General features: G+C 65.2%; 2 protein-coding genes across 5 annotated transcripts in view; one reads left to right on the forward strand and one right to left on the reverse strand.

Annotated features, from left to right (window-relative positions):
• Positions 1 to 3,797, forward strand: part of Afap1 (actin filament associated protein 1) — an 82,072-nt gene extending 78,275 nt beyond the window's left edge. For all 4 annotated transcript variants that reach the window (XM_070021785.1, XM_070021789.1, XM_070021786.1 and 1 more), the window contains one exon: positions 1,046 to 3,797. In XM_070021785.1, coding sequence (XP_069877886.1) covers positions 1,046 to 1,072 — 27 coding nt within the window. In that variant the 3' untranslated portion in view covers positions 1,073 to 3,797. The remainder of the gene's footprint in view (positions 1 to 1,045) is intronic.
• Positions 3,798 to 8,437: 4,640 nt separating this feature from the next.
• The window catches only part of Sorcs2 (sortilin related VPS10 domain containing receptor 2), a 226,106-nt gene continuing 216,558 nt past the window's right edge, over positions 8,438 to 17,985 (reverse strand). Inside the window, exons 21-27 of the mRNA XM_070021615.1 lie at positions 17,215 to 17,338; positions 16,562 to 16,674; positions 16,001 to 16,126; positions 13,392 to 13,491; positions 12,637 to 12,736; positions 11,242 to 11,345; positions 8,438 to 10,302 (exon numbers count right to left, since the gene is read on the reverse strand). Coding sequence (XP_069877716.1) covers positions 10,238 to 10,302; positions 11,242 to 11,345; positions 12,637 to 12,736; positions 13,392 to 13,491; positions 16,001 to 16,126; positions 16,562 to 16,674; positions 17,215 to 17,338 — 732 coding nt within the window. The 3' untranslated portion in view covers positions 8,438 to 10,237. The remainder of the gene's footprint in view (positions 10,303 to 11,241; positions 11,346 to 12,636; positions 12,737 to 13,391; positions 13,492 to 16,000; positions 16,127 to 16,561; positions 16,675 to 17,214; positions 17,339 to 17,985) is intronic.

The raw sequence follows: 17,985 nt of genomic DNA on the forward strand, positions 1-17,985 counted from the left end.
GGCCCAGACCTCAGGCCCCGCCGGAGCCCTCAGCCAGCGTCCTGCCCGGCTCAGCCCGGGGCTGGGCTCACGGGTCGGGCCGAGTGACCAAGTAAGTGAGCTTCACGGAGGGAAGAAGGGCCTCCCTCCCGCCACGGCCCTCTGCCAGGGTCTGGGGACACCCGAAACCTCCGCCGCCGCCACAGGACCTCGTCCTGCGACAGGGTGGCACCCACTGCCTTCCACGCCCAGCCTCGGCGTCTCGGAAGTGCGCGGCCATCCGGGCTTGGAGCCGCGCTGGGACTCCGCGGTGGAGGCCCGATGGAGGCCTGGTCCCGAGCAACGGGGCGAGGCCGCCTCCTGTGCTGCTCCGGGCCCTCAGGGCGTCCCCAGCGGCGGGGAGGGGAGATGCGTGTGCAGGGCGCCCTGCAGGGACACTCGGGGACACCCCAAGGACATCCTAAAGATGTGCGCCGGTCAGGTGCTGGCGCTGGGCTGCCGGGCCAAACGCACACCAGAGCCACGGGCGGCTCTGCCATCGGTCTGAGCCTCGGCACTGGGAACACTTGAGGTGTCTGTCTGTCTGTTGCCTTCCTTCTTCCTAGGGTGGGCTGTTTATCCACACCTCCCACTGTGGACACCTTCCCCCACCATGAGTTTCATTTCGTTTTATAAACCAGCACTGGGGCTTGAGCTCAGAGCCTCTCATCCCCACCTGGCTTTTTTTTGCTCAAGGACGGTGCTCTACCATTTTAGCCACAGCTCTACTTCTGGCTTTTTGCTGTCATGGACTTTTCTGTTCTAGCTGGTTTTGAAATGCAGTCCTCAGATCTCAGCCTCCTGAGCGGCTAGGATTACAGGTGTGAGCCACTGCACCCATCGCTTCCTCTGCTTTAGAATAGGTGTAGATACACAGCGGAAGTGCTGGGCCCAGGGCCACTGTGTTCCGTTCTGGGGAACCTCTGCATCATGGTGGGTGCCAGCCACTCGCCGGCCTTCAGTCCTGAAGGCTGGCCAGCTGGCGGTCGGTGTGCGGGTTGATGCGGCTCTCCTTCCTTCCCCCCAGGAGTGGGAGCTGAAGAATGGGACCTAGAGGACGGCCAGGGCCCCCGGCCTCACCCAGGGACCCCGCCCCGCCCCCGCGCCACCGCCGCGCCATCCAGCCACAAGCCGGGATGCAGAGTGGCGATGGCCTGCCGATGCCAGCGGCTCACGCGCAGCCCCTCTACGGTGCAGTGGCGCCCCTGAGAGAGCCTCCTAGTAAGACTGGGGTCTGACTTCATCGTCAGAACGCAGAAGCAACCAAGGAGTGACCCGTGTTTACGAGGCTCCTGTGTCGGATGGAGAAGTCATAGCCTCTGACCCCTTCTGCCACCTTGACTGGCCGCCGGCCTCTGCCTCCGGGCGCCAGGTCCTCGTCCACCCAGACCTCAAGCCCACGCGGGCAGTGTCTGCACCCCTGCCCGGCCCCCAGCCCCAGGGACGTGGTGCGAGCGTTGTGTTGGTGCGGTGCTTTGTCCGCAGGACCTGAGCTGCCGTTCTTTTTAACCTGAGTATCTCTCAGCCGCGTGGGCGCCGGCCGTGGGCAGCGCGGAGACGCCGTGGCCGGCCTTCCCGTCCCCGCCGCAGCGTTTGCATTCTTGTCTCGCGTGTGCCCGTCCCCCTCGGCCCGGGGCCCCAGCCCTCCCCCACCACAGCCTGAGGCTGAGGCTGATGTGGAGGCCACAGCTCCCTTGGAAAGAAAAAAGCACAGGACTCACAGCCATGGTCTGGGCCAGCTTGAGCCCCAGAAGGGCCGTTGAGAGCGCCCCAGGCCACGCGCCTGCCTGCACCCCTGTGCACAGACCCAGGCCCCAGGTCCCCCCAGCTCCTCTGCCTGCCCTCCGTGCAATAGCCCTGGGCTCCGGTCGCTGTAGACACGCACGAGGCCTGGCCCTGCCTGTGCTCTCCAGAGGGCACTTGCCAGAACTTTCCACGGCTGTGCCCCTGCAGCCAGTGTGGGCTTCCCCCACCCCCCCAAAAGCAGAGAACCCAGCAGTGCTCCACACAAAGCCATTCGCCCACAATCCAGAACGTTCTTATTGCATAGGAAGAGGTTGCAGGACAGAGGCGCCGTCAGGGCCTGCCCGGGCAGCCTCCTGTCCATGCCCACGTCTGTCAGGGCCAGCTCAGCTCCTAGCACGGCCTCCAGACCCGCTGCTGCCTTTGGTCTTCTGTAGAAGCAGGAGAGCGCCCCGGCCGGCGCCCTTGAATTCACTGCAAAGCCATTTGCCACGAAGCCCCTTGGCTCCCGAGGGGTCAGCGGTGTCTGCGGCCCCCCCCGCAGGGCACCGCCACCAGCATTTACTGTGGTCCCCGTACAGAGACGCCGGGCACGGGCCAGGTGGCCCCCAGGCCCGTGTCCTCACCAGCCACGGGAAGAGCTCTTCCCACCCCGCTGGGCTCTGAGACCCCTGCGAGTCGGTGAAACCCTGCATCCTTTCCACCTGCAGGCCGAATGGAGCTAACCAGACCCAGGCTCCTAGGCCGTGCCAGTCGGCAAGCTGCTTTGCCAGGAGAGCCGTCCTAGGCTTCCACTGTTCCGCCGGCGGTGTGGGTGGAGGCGGCGCAGGTGAGCGCCTGTGGTCTGGGTGTGGGGTGCTAGAGCCGCCTCAGGCTCCCCCTGCCCCCCCCCCCACGTCGGCGGTGTCAGGCCCTGCCGAGCGAGCGTTCGGGCCTGCGCCCAGGCTCCTGACGCGCACGTGTTGCGTTTAAAACCCGTCTGCTCACGTCACCAGTCATCTTGAAGGAGCGCAGCGGGTGAGACGCATCCCGAGCCCCGAGGCCCGCGAGGGCTCCCGCGGCCAGCTCGCGCCTCGTCCCCGCGTCCGTGTCTGTGTCTGCGCCCGCCCGCCCGCCCGCACTCCCTTCACATTTCTAGATTGGATCAGAAAGTTCGTGTAGTGCATTTGCTTCAAAGTAAGTTATTTATTTGTATATGTTCAATAGCAAAGTTTTAATTTATATGTGTACATATGGAGCGCGCCCAGGGTCCCTGCTGGGTGCTGATGGTGGTCTCAGTGACCCTCCCTCTGCGTGCCTGGGTGTGGCCGAGGGCAGCCGGGGCCGAGGGCAGACCAGCGCCACTCTGAGCCTTTCCATGGAAGGACCGGCCTGCACCGCCCTGCGCTGCCCTGTGCCGAGCTGCCACTCCACACCCCTCCTTACTTGGTGCTCGCTCCAGTCACACTTTGGAAGGATGCCCTTGGCGTTTCTTACGTCTTCTAGGAACTCCCCAGCCTGGGCCCAGACTTGGGCTCCTCCTGTCACTTCGCTTCCGTGCACTGCACGGTGACCAATATGGATCAGCTGTGTGGTCCTACATGTCACAGTGGCCTGTATAGGCCTACCATGTGGAATCTTCCAGAACCCTTTCTCTGGGATCCATGTGACCCCCCCGCTCCCCCCTTCAGGGCCGCAATCTCTCCTGCCTGCTCCCTGCATGCCCCGGGCTGCCCAGCCCAGATGTCTGCAACATCTGTCTCTTGTTTGTCCCCAAGTTACTTTGGGCTGTCTCCAAGCCCACTCCAGCAGGCTGGAGATTGGCTGCCCTTGCCAAGCCTCCGCCGGAATCCACATGCAGGACTTGAGGGACAGCTTGGCGTGGGCCGGGCACGGGCCGTGGGCAAAGCTTCTGGTCATGCTCCCTTTCCAGAGAGCGAACCTGCCAACCCCTCCCTGGGGAGGTGTAGCTTCAGCCCGTGGCCCCCTGCTCCCGGGAGACAGCCACCTTCCACCCCTGCCCGGCACTGCAGCTACCATGAAAGGGGCAGAAGCATCGGTTGTGTGCGGGGGGGGGGGGGGGGCCTGCGCTGCAGGGGGGGGACGGTGAGCGGCTGCGTGTGGTGAGCGGCTGTGCGTGGTGAGCGGCTGTGCGTGGTGAGCGGCTGCGGCTGCGCGTGGTGAGTGGCTGTGTGTGGTGAGCGGCTGCGTGTGGTGAGCGGCTGCGGCTGCGCGTGGTGAGTGGCTGTGTGTGGTGAGTGGCTGTGTGTGGTGAGCGGCTGCGTGTGGTGAGCGGCTGCGTGTGGTGAGCGGCTGCGTGTGGTGAGCGGCTGCGGCTGCGCGTGGTGAGTGGCTGTGTGGTGAGCAGCTGCGTGTGGTGAGCGGCTGCGTGTGGTGAGCGGCTGCGTGTGGTGAGCGGCTGCGGCTGCACGTGGTGAGCGACTGTGTGTGGTGAGCGGCTGCGGCTGCGCGTGGTGAGCGGCTGCGCGTGGTGAGCGGCTGCGGCTGTGCGTGTTGAGAGGCTGCGTGGTGAGTGGCTGTGTGTGGTGAGCGGCTGTGCGTGGTGAGCGGCTGTGCGTGGTGAGCGGCTGTGCGTGGTGAGTGGCTGTGTGTGGTGAGTGGCTGTGGCTGTGTGTGGTGAGTGGCTGTGGCTGTGCGTGGTGAGCGGCTGCGTGACCCCACGCCCTGCCGCCTCCCAGCGCCGCCCGTGGGCGCACACCACAGACTGGTGACATGATGAAAGCTCTTGCTTTCCCTTCCTCTTTCCTAAAGTAAATGTTAGGTGGGAGCAGTGATTTCAGATTTGTGAGGCGGCCATTTTGTTCCCGTTCCTTCCTGAATCCTCTGGGCACCGGGTCCACACTGTGAAATAAACTGACCATGAAAGCCTCCCTCACAGCGCCCGGCCCTGCGTGGGGAAGACAGCGAGGCTCTGTGTGGCCAGCAGGGGCCCAGGGCGGGAGGGAGGAGGCCTGCCGCAGCCCCCGGGCAGCCCTCGTGCCCCCCGCGCCCCCCGTGCCGCCTGCAGGGCCTCCGTCATTTCAGAATGGGATGGTGACACCGCGCTTCCCAGGGACCAAAGGTGTTTTGAAGACGATAATCTGGTTAATTAGCTCTCCACGGAGAAGGGAAACATTCTGCATTTGAACACCAGCGTTTCCTTAACAGCCCTTCAGAATTCATTGACCATGGCTAGCTGTTGTAAAATGTCTTCATAGTAAGAATGTAATTATTTCCTGATTGTATTTAAAAAAAAAAAACCTAAAGTCATATTTAAAATTCTCTTTGAAAGGAGCTGGCAAAGAAACAGGAGAGATTTTTTAATTATTATTATTATTTTATTATTGTTATTAAATACGTTGCTAGAGCCCATTAGGAAAAAACGTGAATATGTTTTGAGTGTGTTTCTCACTATATTTAATTCATAAAGGACAGAGTTTTATGAAGAGATCGCCATGAGACGCTAATTTTCAGCCTTGACCCCGGTTTGTAGTCTCGCCTTTACCACTTGAGTTTTCTACAGTTTTCACACGTGTAGCCTCTGACTGGCGCCCTGTGGCGTGACCCACCTATTCGTGTATTCTTAATAAAACTGCCATGTGGACCAGGCCTTGGTGTCTACCTCAGGTGACTGCTGCTGCACACTGCGATGCCATGGAGATGATGGGGTGGTGGTGGAAATCACGGGGGGGGGTGATGGAGGTCACTGGGTGGTGGTGGTGGAGGTCACTGGGTGGTGGCGGTGGGGGTCACTGGGTGGTGATGGAGATCCTGGGTGGTAGTGATGGAGGTCACTGGGTGATGGTGATGGAGATCACGGTGGGGATGATGGAGATCACTGGGTGGTGGTGATGGAGATCACTGGGTGGTGGTGGTGGAGGTCACTGGGTGGTGGTGATGGGGGTCACTGGGTGATGGTGGTGATGGAGGTCACTGGGTGATGGTGATGGAGGTCACTGGGTGATGGTGGTGATGGAGGTTACTGGGTGGTGGTGGTGATGGAGGTCACTGGGTGGTGGTGGTGGAGGTCACTGGATGGTGGCAGTGGGGGTCACTGGGTGGTGATGGAGATCCTGGGTGGTGGTGGTGGAGGTCACTGGGTGGTGGTGATGGGGGTCACTGGGTGGTGGTGGTGGAGGTCACTGGATGGTGGTGGTGGGGGTCACTGTGTGGTGATGGAGATCCTGGGTGGTAGTGATGGAGGTCACTGGGTGATAGTGATGGAGATCACGGTGGGGATGATGGAGATCACTGGGTGGTGGTGATGGAGATCACTGGGTGGTGGTGATGGGGGTCACTGGGTGATGGTGATGGAGGTCACTGGGTGGTGGCGATGGTAGTGAAGATCACTGGGTGGAAGTGGAGGTTACTGAGCAGTGGGGGTTTAGGGAGGGACTGGACTGGGAGCAGCACTTTGTATGGGAGCCAGAGGAAGAACTTTTCCTGGAGCAACTGTACGTGTGTTGTTTTTTTGTTTGTTCTGGTTTTTTTTTGGGGGGGTGGGCCAGTCGTGGGGCCTGAACTCTGGGCCTGGGCGCTGTCCCTCAGCTCTTCAGCTCAAGGCTAGCGCTCTACCACTTGAGCCACAGCACCACTTCTAGCTTTTTTTCTGCTTATGTGGTGCTGAGGAATCGAACCCAGGGCCTCAGGCATGCAAGGCAAGCACTCTACCACGGAGCCGCCTTCCCAGCCCTCTTGTTTTGTTTTGTGCCTGTCCTGGGCTGTGAACTCAGCACCTGAGCATTGTCCCTGAGCATTTTTGCTCTTCTGCTTGAGCCACAGCTCTGCTTCCAGTTGTGTGTGTGAGATTGAAGATAAGTCTCCCTGACTTTGCTGCCGCAGCTGGCTTTGATCCAAGATCCTCAGAGCTCAGCCTCCTGAGTAGGCTTACGGGTGTGAGCTGCCAGTGCCAGGCTTGCAGTTGGTTTTTAAGTGTATTTTTGGTTCCCAGACCTGAATACTCAAGAGACACAGCCAAAGCCCAGATCAGTGCCAAGCATTTGGGCCGACCTGACTTGGCTAGGAGGAAGTCCACCCAGCAAGACACTCAAAACTCTCATGCACCTTTTGTGTGTAGAAGTTAGGAAAGACTTCCGGGATTGTAGGCGGGGTTGCTCACAGGCAGCAGGGGTGGGGGTTCTGTGAGGAGAGGGGTGGCGAGGCGGCGGGGGGGGGGCTGAACCTGGCCTTGGACGCCATGGTGACAGGTGCCACCTCCCCTGTCCAGAAGCACCCAGCAGAGTGGAGCTGGCTGCCTCGTCCTCCCAGCGGCCATGGTAACACCCACGGGCCACCTGCCTCCCCTCAGGGCTGCCACTTCCCACGTGATGCATACTGCCCAGGCTCCAGGCAGCCCCCCCCCGCGCCCACCTACCTACCCCCCACCCTCTGTCTGCCTCCTCGTGCCCCCTGCTCCCCGTGCTCGGCTCCTGGAGGACCGGGCTGAAGTTGTGGGAGCCAAGCCCGCAGCGACCCCAGCTGGAGCCACAGCACGGCTGGGTAAGCAGGCGGCCCTTGGTTGTGTGGCCGGAGAGGAAAACGGGGCCCTGGGGGCCACGTGGCTGTGAGCAGTGCGGCCGGGAGAGGCGGGGAGGGTCGGGAGGAGGCAGCACCTCTGCTCACAGCCGGGAGGAGACTCGCGGGCCACCGCGGCGTGGCGCACGGCCGTGGCCATCCTCGCCTGGCCAGGACGGACTGGTCTGCGCGTGCGTGCACGGGCTTGGAGGAGACCCCGCAGGTGTGTGCAGCGCTGCACCGCTGCGCTCGCAGCCTGGCTCCGTTCATGCCGAGGCCCGACTAGATCTTGGAGTTCTGCGTGGCCACGGGCGGTCTTCAGACAGGAGCACGCACGTTCAGGGACACGGTCTGTCCGCTCACCAGAACGCGCTGAGGTGATTGGCAAGTTCGTGTGTTCAAGGGGCCGGGTGTGTGGAATGGAATGGGGCAGAGGCCAGAGAGCAGCCGTGAAGCCCTGCTGTGATCTGTGACCCCCTTGACCTCAGTTTCCTGAGTAGCTGGGATTAACAGTGGGTGCCATGCCCGGCTTCAAGAGCATCCTAACACCACGTTTACACCTGTCTCCCCTCCTCTCCCTCTCCCTCCCGCTCCCTCCCTCCATCTCTCCCTCCTTCCCTCCCCCCCCCCCCCCCCCCCGCCACAGTTGACACTTCAATTACGGGTGGCTCAGGCCCAACCGGCCTGCGGTCACAGCTGGGCTGGGGGAGATGTGAGGCGGGGATTGGGAATGGACAGCCAAGATGGATGTGGATCGGGTGTCGTCACATCCTGGCCTGCTGGTGCCCAGCCCCCACCTAGGGGAATGGCGGCTCTGGTCTCACCAGACAAACGGAAGGAGCTGACCACATAACCTGGAACTTTCTCCATAAACCTCAATAACCAGTTTCCCAGGGCCCGTGTTGTACAACCCATGATCACAGCCACATCTGCAGCCCCCACAGAAGCCCGAGGTCCTGCCACCCCCAGCCCTCCCTCCCATCTGGAGAATTCACTCTGCTTTGGCTGACAAGCCCTTCCTCTGGGAGGCCAAGGAACTTTCTGCCCTGGTCGCAGTGACCCGAGTCTGGTGACAAGCCTGTGCCTTTGCTGTCCGCCTCAGCGTCCTCGCCCCCCACCACTGCGTCCGCTCACCGAGACTTCCACGTCAAAACACACGGTCTTCAAAATAAGGCCAAGTGGGTCACGTCCATTGAACCTTTGTTAAAAGCATCACAAATGATTTATTGGTTTTTAAAAAGGAAAAAACGAGGAAGAACGCGTTGGTTGTTATGTGCACATGGCAGGAGGTGCCCGACGCGGCCGGGACCCCAGCGCACGGAGTCTGGTCCCCGGGGGCGTGGGCACCTGTGTGGGGCACAGGTGGCGCGGGGCGCAGGTGGCGCGGGGCGCAGGTGGCGCGGGCGGGTCCTGGCTGGACCCACTCACTGGGGAAGCGGCGCTGCTGGACGCTGCTGGACACCACGCTGTGCCCAGGCTCTGCACCCACACGCCCAGATGGGTGGGTTGGTTTTTTGAAAGAAATAGTAACATAAAATACAAGGGGAAAATGCACACGTAGCGAGGGAAAACCCTGACGGAACAGCTTTGAGAACTAGTCGAGTGGTCACCAGGGACTCCCTGGGGGGTGGCGTCCAGGGCTCCCGTGCGGCCTGGGACCTGGGCGCCGACGGCTCCGTGCGCATCTCCAGAGCGGGTCTGGGCCTGGGGCAGGAGGGGGCGGCCGGCGGCTGGGGGCTGGTGCTGGGGCCAAGGCCCTTCCTGGCACTGGGCCCTTTAACCCAGCCCCTCGCCAAGGCCAGTCTGGGGGCCCAGGAGCCTCGGCCGTTCTGGGCTGCAGGGGGAGCGCCTGGGGCGCCCTGCCTGGCAGTGCGCCTAGTTTCCGTCCATCACAGGTTCACCATGACCAGAGTACCTCCATGCCAGGAGCAGCCACTCGGCCAAGGCCGAGCGCTCCAGCGATGCCCTGGGGTGGGGGCTCACCCCTGGACCTCCCCAACAATAGGAAGAACGGGGGCATGACCCTGAAGCTGGCAGGGTGGAGGCTGGCCTGGTGGAGGCCTGGGAGGAGGACGGAGAGGAGGGGATGGCGGGAAGGGGACTGACTTCATGATTCAAGGCAAAAGGTGAAGTGTCCTGCTGTCTCTGTGCAGTGCTGCACTGGGTCCCTGGCCCCAGGCAGCCGAGCCGGGCCCCCAGACTACCTCGCTGTGACCCCCCTCTCCGAGTGCCCCGGTTCACCGTGAGGAGCCGCACAGCTCTGCCCACCCATGCGTCCCTGGCTCCGCTCCACGCGGGTCCCAAAGCAGGCAGGAAACCTTCCAGAGCCTGTCAGGCTGGGAGCCGTCCTGGAGGGGCTGTGAGGGCGCCTCCTACTGGCAGCCTGCGGAACTGCAGGAACAGGGCTCCTTTGCCCACCACACTACCTGGGGACAACTAGAGGAGCTCCGGTGGTACAGAAAGGGGGTTTTGAGAGCCAGTGACTGCCGCTTAGCTTAACAGTTAAACGTGCCCCGAATGCAAAGGGCTACCTGGAGAGGTATTTACAGGATCTGCAGTTTAACAGGAAGAGGAGCACTGGAGGGCACCGGGGGGTGGTGTTGGGTGGGTCTGGCTTACGGGACTCTGGGAAGCCCCCAGCAAGAACAGGAGCCACAGGGCAGAGGCTGCGGACCGAGGGCCGGGCCAGCCCGGCAGCCTCACCCCACGCTCCGGACAGAGTGGCCTCGGCTGGGAGAAGTCAGGCCTCAGCTGGGCAGCAGGGCAGCGTGAGCGGGGTCCAGGGCCAGAGGCAGGGACGGGACATTGGTGGCACCTTGGGCCTGGTCCGGGTGGGCGGTCAGGAGCGGCTGGGGCTGACGGAGGGAGTGTCCGCTCCCTGGGCGGGCACGGCGGGAGGAGGCGGCCTTCCCGAGGGCTCGGCGGGGCCTCCCAGCCGCCCCTGGGCTCCTTCGTCCTCCGCGGGGAGACGGTGGTCCGGGCATCAGCTGACCAGGTAGCTGTGCATCTCCCGAGAGTTGATGCTCAGGACCACGCCTGAGTGGTTGCCTAGGCAACAGAAGACGCGTGGCTGTGAGCCCCGTCTGCCACGTGGGGACGGCGTGAGGCAGGCCGTGGGGGGACCCGCGCGGAAGCGGTGAGTCGTGGACACCCGCGGTGGCATCGGCTGTGCGGGGTGCGTCCTCCGTGACCGTGGGGGGGGGGGCGTGCAGTGCTGTGGGAGCAGCGGCCCGGGCGCAGAGGTGAGGCCACACTGACCTGAACGGGAGCCCGAAGGCATCCGCAGCAGGGGGACGCGGGAGGGGCTGACGCCCCGCCCCCTCCTGGCAGCAGCTGCTGCTGGGGGGTCTGGCATGGTGAGGACTGGGGCGGAGCCAGAGAGAGGGGGCGTGGTCGTGTCAGCCCGAGACCGGGGCAGGGTGAGGGCCAGGGGCCCGGGGCTGCCCACGGAAACTGCCTCCCTGCCGCCTCCCCAGCTACCCCGTCCCGCAGCACGGCCGGCCTTGGCCGGAAGCCGGCGGCAGGCCTTGCTGCTGTGGAAGGTTGGAGCCACGGCGACGGCGGCCGGGGTGGACCACTGACGGGCTGTGCAGAGGGGACGGGGTGGGGCCCGACCAGGTGAGGTTGTGTCCGGCTAGAGCAGCCTCACTCGGAGGAGTGATGCAGGGCCCTGCCCGACTGTCCGGGCCGGCCCCGGCTCCGTGAGCAGGGCGGGCTGCAGAGGCTGTGTGGCGCACAGCGCTGCGGGCTGTGCGAGGTACTCGGGGAGCCAGTATTTTTGCTGGCAGTGGTCTTCATCCCCCCTCTGGGGCTGCCTGGTCTGGCAAGTCCCCGGACACTGATTCCGTCAGAGGCCCCGGCCTCCCTGCTCCAGGCACACAGGGGTCCCGCAGCAGGGCGGGCCGGGTCCTGTGGCCCTGGAACCCCAGGGAGAGTGTGTGGGGGTGCCCTGCGGAGCCTGCGCAGGCCACGCGTCCCAGCGCCTACCCTGGACGGTCCCCTGCGTGTCCTCACTGTGGCTCACGGGACTGGTCATCTCCTGCTCCTTCTCGTTGTGCATCTGGGCGTACACGGTTCTGCCCGGGCGTTTCCTGCAGGGCAGAGGCGGCTCCCAGCTCTCGCAGAGGGCGTGGGCACCCAGCCCTGCAGAGGGCCAGCCCCAGAGCCTGGCTGGGTGCCCTCGCTGGCCTCCGCAGAGCTGGTGTGGCTGCTCCACTTTGTCTCCCAGTACCCAGGGCGGAGGGGAGAGTGACCCACCCACACCCAAGGTCCAGCCCGGTGCCAAGAGGACCCAGCCAGCCCTGGCCCCCGCTCAGCCTCAGCCGACGCGCGCTGGGCACGGGAGCTGAGGTTCGGGCATGGGGCCCCTGCTTTCCAGCAGTGACCAGGGGGTTGGGAGCTGGGCACTAGGACCCCACTTCCTAGGGGCCACAGGGGTCAGGTGGGGGACGAGCGGATTTCCTGCCTAGGTACCTGGCGGAGGGCTGGGTGAGACCCCAGGCCCGGGCGGCCAGGGAGCTCGTGCCTCAGGGATTGGAAAGCGGGAAAGGCCATGGCCTGCCCCGGACCCCCAATCTGCCACCTGGAAAACTCAGGCTGTCCCCTGAGGTCCCCTCCTCCGGGGGACGCCAGGTTAGCTGAAGCTCTGCTATTCTTTCTCAGACCCCCCCTCTCCCCCCCCCATCCAGGTAACAAGGGGGACAGGTGCGGACGCGCCCGGCCAGAGCAGCACCGGCCCGTGCCCAGCCATGGGCCGAGGGGCCGGCAGGAAGGGGCGTCCGTTAACCTCTACAAGGACACATGTGCATCGAAGCCAGCAGATAGGGGTCCCCGGGGGACGCCCAGTGCCCAGGCCCTGGGGGAGGGTGGAGGAGGCGGGCCCCGCTGTGGTGAATGGGGCCCTCAGTGGTCCTTGGGGACCAGCACGGTCGGTCTCCACGCATCATTCTGCTCAGGCCCAGAATCCGGGGATGTCCAGGGCGGCCACCGTGGGTGCCGGCTTGTGGTCTGTGTGCCCAGGCCCCCCAGGCCCCCGGCCTCAGCACCCCCATCTGAACACCTGGGGCCCCCGTGTGGCGCCCGGCCGGAGAGGCTGGCGCAGGAGGGCCAGGAAGCGGTGCTGTCCCCCGCTCACGGGGCCTGCGCCCCGCACCCAGCCTCGCTGGCTGGGCCTCCCTCGCCCGCAGCTCCCCAAGGCCCGCACGGGAGGGGCTCCCTCGTGGAGGGTGCTGACCGTCTGTCCCTGGGGACCTCCGGTGACAGTGCCAGCAAGGGAACCAGCGCTGTGTCCTCCCCCTCCCCCCCCCCCCGCGACCCCGCCAGGAGCCGAGGCCTCTGCCCGCCCCGCGTCCAGGCCGCGCAGAGACGGGGAGGCGGCCTTGCCTTTTGAACTTGTAGAGGATGAACACCACCACCGCCAGCAGCCCCACCACGAAGAGCACCGCCGCCGCCCAGTAGCCGCCGCCGCCCAGCCGCCGGGGACCTGCAAGAACAGGAGGGGACAGCCATGGCAGGGCTGGTCAGTGAGGGACAGTGAGGACAGTGAGGGGCAGTCAGGGACAGAGCAGGGCAGCCGGGGCAGGGGTGCCAGCTCTGGAGAGGCTGCTGCATGTCATCCAGCCTGTCCCCGCTCAGGTGGGGAAATGCACCCTCACGGCCCGGGAGGCACCAGGATGCTCCTCTCGGGCCGGTCCTGCAGCTGCTGACCTGCTCGGAGCGTGGGCGGAGCCTACCCCTGCAGAGCGCCCGGCCCCCCCCCCCCCTCGTGCGCATGCCCGGGGTGAGCTGCCTGGGCTCCCTGTGGAGTGGCCATGGGGACCAGCAGCAGGGGTCATCTGGAGGGGACGTCAAGCCCCGCGGGTCTGGCCAGAAAGCCATGCGTCTAATTGGAGACTGTCCACCGGAGGGTCTCCCGGCGGGTGACGGAGGGCCACCCATGGGGCCTCAGGGCCTGGGTGCCTGCCCAGCCTGCCCCCAGGCCCAGCCAGACCTCCCACCTGAGTCTGCCCCCCCCAGACCTCCCACCTGAGTCTGCCCCCCCCAGGCCCCCCCAGACCTCCCACCTGAGTCTGCCCCCCCAGGCCCAGCCAGACCTCCCACCTGAGTCTGCCCGCCCCAGGCACAGCCAGACCTCCCACCTGAGTCTGTCTCCCGCAGGGCCACCAGGACCCGCAGCCCGCCTCGCACGGGGAAGCTGATCTTGTGAGCACTGAGCACCTGCTGGATGGCTGCGACTCTCTGAAAGGGGAAGGGAGGGGCGCTCAGGCCAGAAGGGGGGCACTCAGGCCCAGAGCTGGGGGGGGGTGCTCAGGCCAGAGGGGAGGGTCAGGGCCCTGACCCCTCCAGAGGTCAAGGGCTGGAGAGGGCCACGGCCTTCCCAGCCTCGGTGTCCTCGTGAATGGGCAGGGAAGCTGCCTGTCACCATGAGGACGGGCAGGACACGGCTGGCCCAGGTGTGTGTGTGTGTGTGTGTGTGTGTGTGTGTGTGTGTGTGTGTGTGGTGTGTGTGTATGCGTGTGCGTGCGTGTGCGTGTATGTGTGTGCATGTGTGTGTGTGTGTGTACACCTTCACGCCCCGCCCGCTCCGTCATCCTGCAGGGGAAGCCGCTGGCTGGGAGGCTGAGTGGCGTGTGGCTCCTGGCGAGGGGTTTCGGTGGACGGGCCATGCGTGTCTCCACTTGGGCCGCCGCCCGCTTTCCAATTGGGTTATTTCGTGGGCTGCCTTCAAGCCGGGTCCTGGCCTCTGACATGGCTGAGTTGGATGCGGGGCCCGCCGACCCTCTCCCCTTGTTGGAGCCTGGCTGCGCAGCTTCTTGGCTTGATGGAACTGCGAGTATCCCCGTGTGCCGGGGTCCCGTGTCCTGTGTGCCAGGGTCACCGTGTGGCGGGGTCCCATGTCCCGTGTGCCGGGGTCCCCATATGCCATTGTTTCCGGTGTGGGCACTGGGTGCTGTGTGCGCCCGCGGCGGCGTCTCTCTCCTTGGCGGCTGTCGGGAGGCTGTGTGGCTGACTGGCCGGGGCACTGCTGGACTGCTGTCCCCCCAGGGCGTGCCAGGACCTCAGCAGTGTCTGGATCTGCTGCCTTTTGACTTTGGCCACCCTGCTGGGGCTTGGGCACCCAGCTGACTCTGGGTCTTTGGGCCCTCGGTGCTGCCGCAGTGTGGATGCTGTGGTGTGGACGCTGGCCGGTGTGGACACTGGCCGGTGTGGATGCTGCGGTGTGGATGCTGCGGTGTGGACGCTGGCCGGTGTGGACGCTGGCCGGTGTGGATGCTGCGGTGTGGAAGCTGGCTGGTGTGGACGCTGGCCGGTGTGGACACTGGCCGGTGTGGATGCTGCGGTGTGGACGCTGGCTGGTGTGGACGCTGGCCGGTGTGGACGCTGGCCGGTGTGGACGCTGGCCGGTGTGGACGCTGGCTGGTGTGGACGCTGGCCGGTGTGGATGCTGCGGTGTGGACGCTGGCTGGTGTGGACGCTGGCTGGTGTGGATGCTGGCTGGTGTGGACGCTGGCTGGTGTGGATGCTGCGGTGTGGATGCTGGCTGGTGTGGATGCTGGCTGGTGTGGACGCTGGCTGGTGTGGATGCTGGCTGGTGTGGATGCTGGCTGGTGTGGATGCTGGCTGGTGTGGACGCTGGCTGGTGTGGATGCTGGCTGGTGTGGATGCTGGCTGGTGTGGATGCTGGCTGGTGTGGACGCTGGCTGGTGTGGACGCTGGCTGGTGTGGATGCTGGCTGGTGTGGATGCTGGCTGGTGTGGACGCTGGCTGGTGTGGATGCTGCGGTGTGGATGCTGGCTGGTGTGGATGCTGCGGTGTGGATGCTGGCTGGTGTGGATGCTGCAGTGTGGACGCTGGCTGGTGTGGATGCTGCGGTGTGGATGCTGGCTGGTGTGGACGCTGGCTGGTGTGGACGCTGGCCGGTGTGGATGCTGCGGTGTGGACGCTGGCCGGTGTGGATGCTGCGGTGTGGACGCTGGCTGGTGTAGACGCTGGCTGGTGTGGACGCTGGCCGGTGTGGATGCTGCGGTGTGGACGCTGGCTGGTGTGGACGCTGGCTGGTGTGGACACTGGCCGGTGTGGATGCTGCGGTGTGGATGCTGGCTGGTGTGGACGCTGGCTGGTGTGGATGCTGCGGTGTGGATGCTGGCTGGTGTGGACGCTGGCTGGTGTGGATGCTGGCTGGTGTGGATGCTGGCTGGTGTGGATGCTGGCTGGTGTGGATGCTGCGGTGTGGACGCTGGCCGGTGTGGATGCTGCGGTGTGGATGCTGGCTGGTGTGGACGCTGGCTGGTGTGGATGCTGGCTGGTGTGGATGCTGGCTGGTGTGGATGCTGGCTGGTGTGGATGCTGGCTGGTGTGGATGCTGCGGTGTGGATGCTGGCTGGTGTGGATGCTGTGGTGTGGATGCTGGCTGGTGTGGATGCTGTGGTGTGGACGCTGGCTGGTGTGGATGCTGGCTGGTGTGGACGCTGGCTGGTGTGGACGCTGGCTGGTGTGGACGCTGGCTGAGGCTCCCACTGTCTTCCCTGCCATACTCACCTGGGCTTCCCAGCATTCCTTGTGGTTTCAGTGGAGGCCACGTGACCATCCCCAGCCAATGGTGTAGGAGACCGTCCCACGGCCTCTCCTCCCCCTCCCAGACCCCCATCAGACCGCAGCGGGGTGGACGGGAGCCTCCACGGGCTGTCAGTGTCCTTGTCTGTGGGTGTGGCCCCCACGCCGGGCGGCCCAGGGCCGCGGGACTTGCCTTGTCACTGGAGAGGCTTCTCTTCCTCGTGGGCCGGGCCGGGGGCAACAGCACGTACAGGTCGGCCAGGGTGGGCAGCCCGGGCTTCACCACGGTCAGCAGCAGCTCCTCGGGGATGCCGGTCTCCTGCGGGGACAGAGAGATGCGTGCACGCGTGTCCTTATGGTGTCCCCTGTCCCGGGGCCTCAAACACAGGTTCCTAAGTCCCACTCGGCTGCCCTCACCCCCTGCACGCCACACGGCGGCCCCAAGTCCTCACAGGCCTCCCTCTCCAGACCTGCCCCTCCCGCCCCGCCCCTCCACACGCTGCCCGTGCTGAGCTCCTACTGCGCCTCCTATGCCCAGAACAACTGCACCAGCATCATTCACAGGATGAGAACCATGGTCAGGATGGGGCTCAGCCTACACACCCTCGGGGGACCGGGCAGACTGGCCCCCCCTCCACCCCGCTGCCCTGCCCCCGTCTGTTGGCTGTGAGGCTCCGGAGCGACTCCACTCCGGCCTTCCCTGTCTCCGGGCTCTGGCTCAGGGGAGGTTTAGTCGGTAGGTTGAGACGGATACCTTGGAGAGCATCCGGGTGACCACCAGGCCCACGTCCTCCCGCCACTCGGGGGTGTTGGGGTTGTAGCTGTCCAGGTCCTGGGAGAACTGCAGGGACACCACCTGGAACTGATCTGGAGAGAGGCAGGGGTGGGGCTCCAGTCAGTCCTGGCCCAGGCCCCGCCAGGACGGGCCTGGGTGCAGCCCTCCGCGGCCCTCCGCGGCAGCTGGGGGCGGCAGGGCCGGCTCAGCGTTTGGAGATGAAGCGTCCTCCCCGGGCACGGCTGGGCAGGCGGGCTGCTCACCAGGGCCACCAGAGGCCGTTACCATGAACTGACATGGGGGGGGGCCGGTCTAGGGGGCGCAGACGCAGCCCACAGGGTGTAGACGCCACAAGCTGGCCTCGTTCCTTCCTGCTTTGTGGGCTGCAACTGGACCGGCCCCCATCTTAAGAGTCCGCGGCTCAGAGCTCTCAGGTTGAGGCAACAGGAGCCCCAGAGCTGACCGTGACCTCCCTGCTGGCCTCTGAGCCTCTGTGTCCCCCCTGTGAAGGGGGAAGACCCAAGGGACCGTGTGCGTGAACCGCGCAGTGTGACCGGGTACGCGGGCGTGGCCACAGCAGCCACGGCTCTGCAGGGCCGACGCGGGTGCGGGCGCCAGGGCCGGGCACTCACCCAGCACGCGGACGACCCTGGAGTCCTGCAGCACGGAGCTCCCGCACGCGGCCTGCACCGTCACACGCACCTCCCCCGTCTCCACGAAGCGCGTGGCCACCCGGTTCTCCAGGGAGATCAGGGGCTGCGGGCACAGGGGGCTCAGGGCTGGCAGGGGCTGCCGTGGCCACCAGGGGCAGTGCCAGCCCTGCCCCCGCCAGACGGCCGGCCGCAGGGAGGGCTGCTCAAGAGCGCCTGATTCAGAGGAGGGGAGAGGGAGGGAGGGAGGAAGCAGGGAGGGAGGGAAGGGAAGAAGGAAGGAAGGAAAGAGGAAAGGAAGGAAGAAGGAAGGAAAGGGAGGGAGAGGAGGGAACAAGGGAAGGAGGGAAGGAAAGAGGGAGGGAGGGAGAGAGGGCAGGCAGGCATCCTTGCTCTGGGTCTTGAGGCCCAACCTGAGGACAGTCGGCCTTGTCCTCTCGCCAGGCGCTCTCTGTCTCTCCCCCTCCCTCCCTCCCTCTCCCTCTCTTTCCCTCTCTCCCTCTCTCTCCCTCCCTCTCTCTCTCCCTCTCCCTGTCCCTCTCTCTCTCTCTCTCTCTCTCTCTCTCTCTCTCTCTCTCTCTCTCTCTCCCTTTCTCACTGTCTGTGGCTGTTTTCACAGCACAGGCCAGGCCTCTCAGTGAGGCCCCCAGGGTCTCCGTCAGCTCCTCCCTTGGGGTGCCCTGCATGACTGCTCCCCATAGATGGCCCCTCCCCAGCCCCCTCCCCGGCGCCCCAGGTACCTTGCCAACCACT

This window comes from Dipodomys merriami, unplaced genomic scaffold (genome assembly GCF_024711535.1).
Source record: "Dipodomys merriami isolate MVZ:Mamm:240054 unplaced genomic scaffold, mDipMer1.0.p SCAF_143, whole genome shotgun sequence".
Classification (NCBI taxonomy): Eukaryota; Metazoa; Chordata; class Mammalia; order Rodentia; family Heteromyidae; genus Dipodomys; species Dipodomys merriami.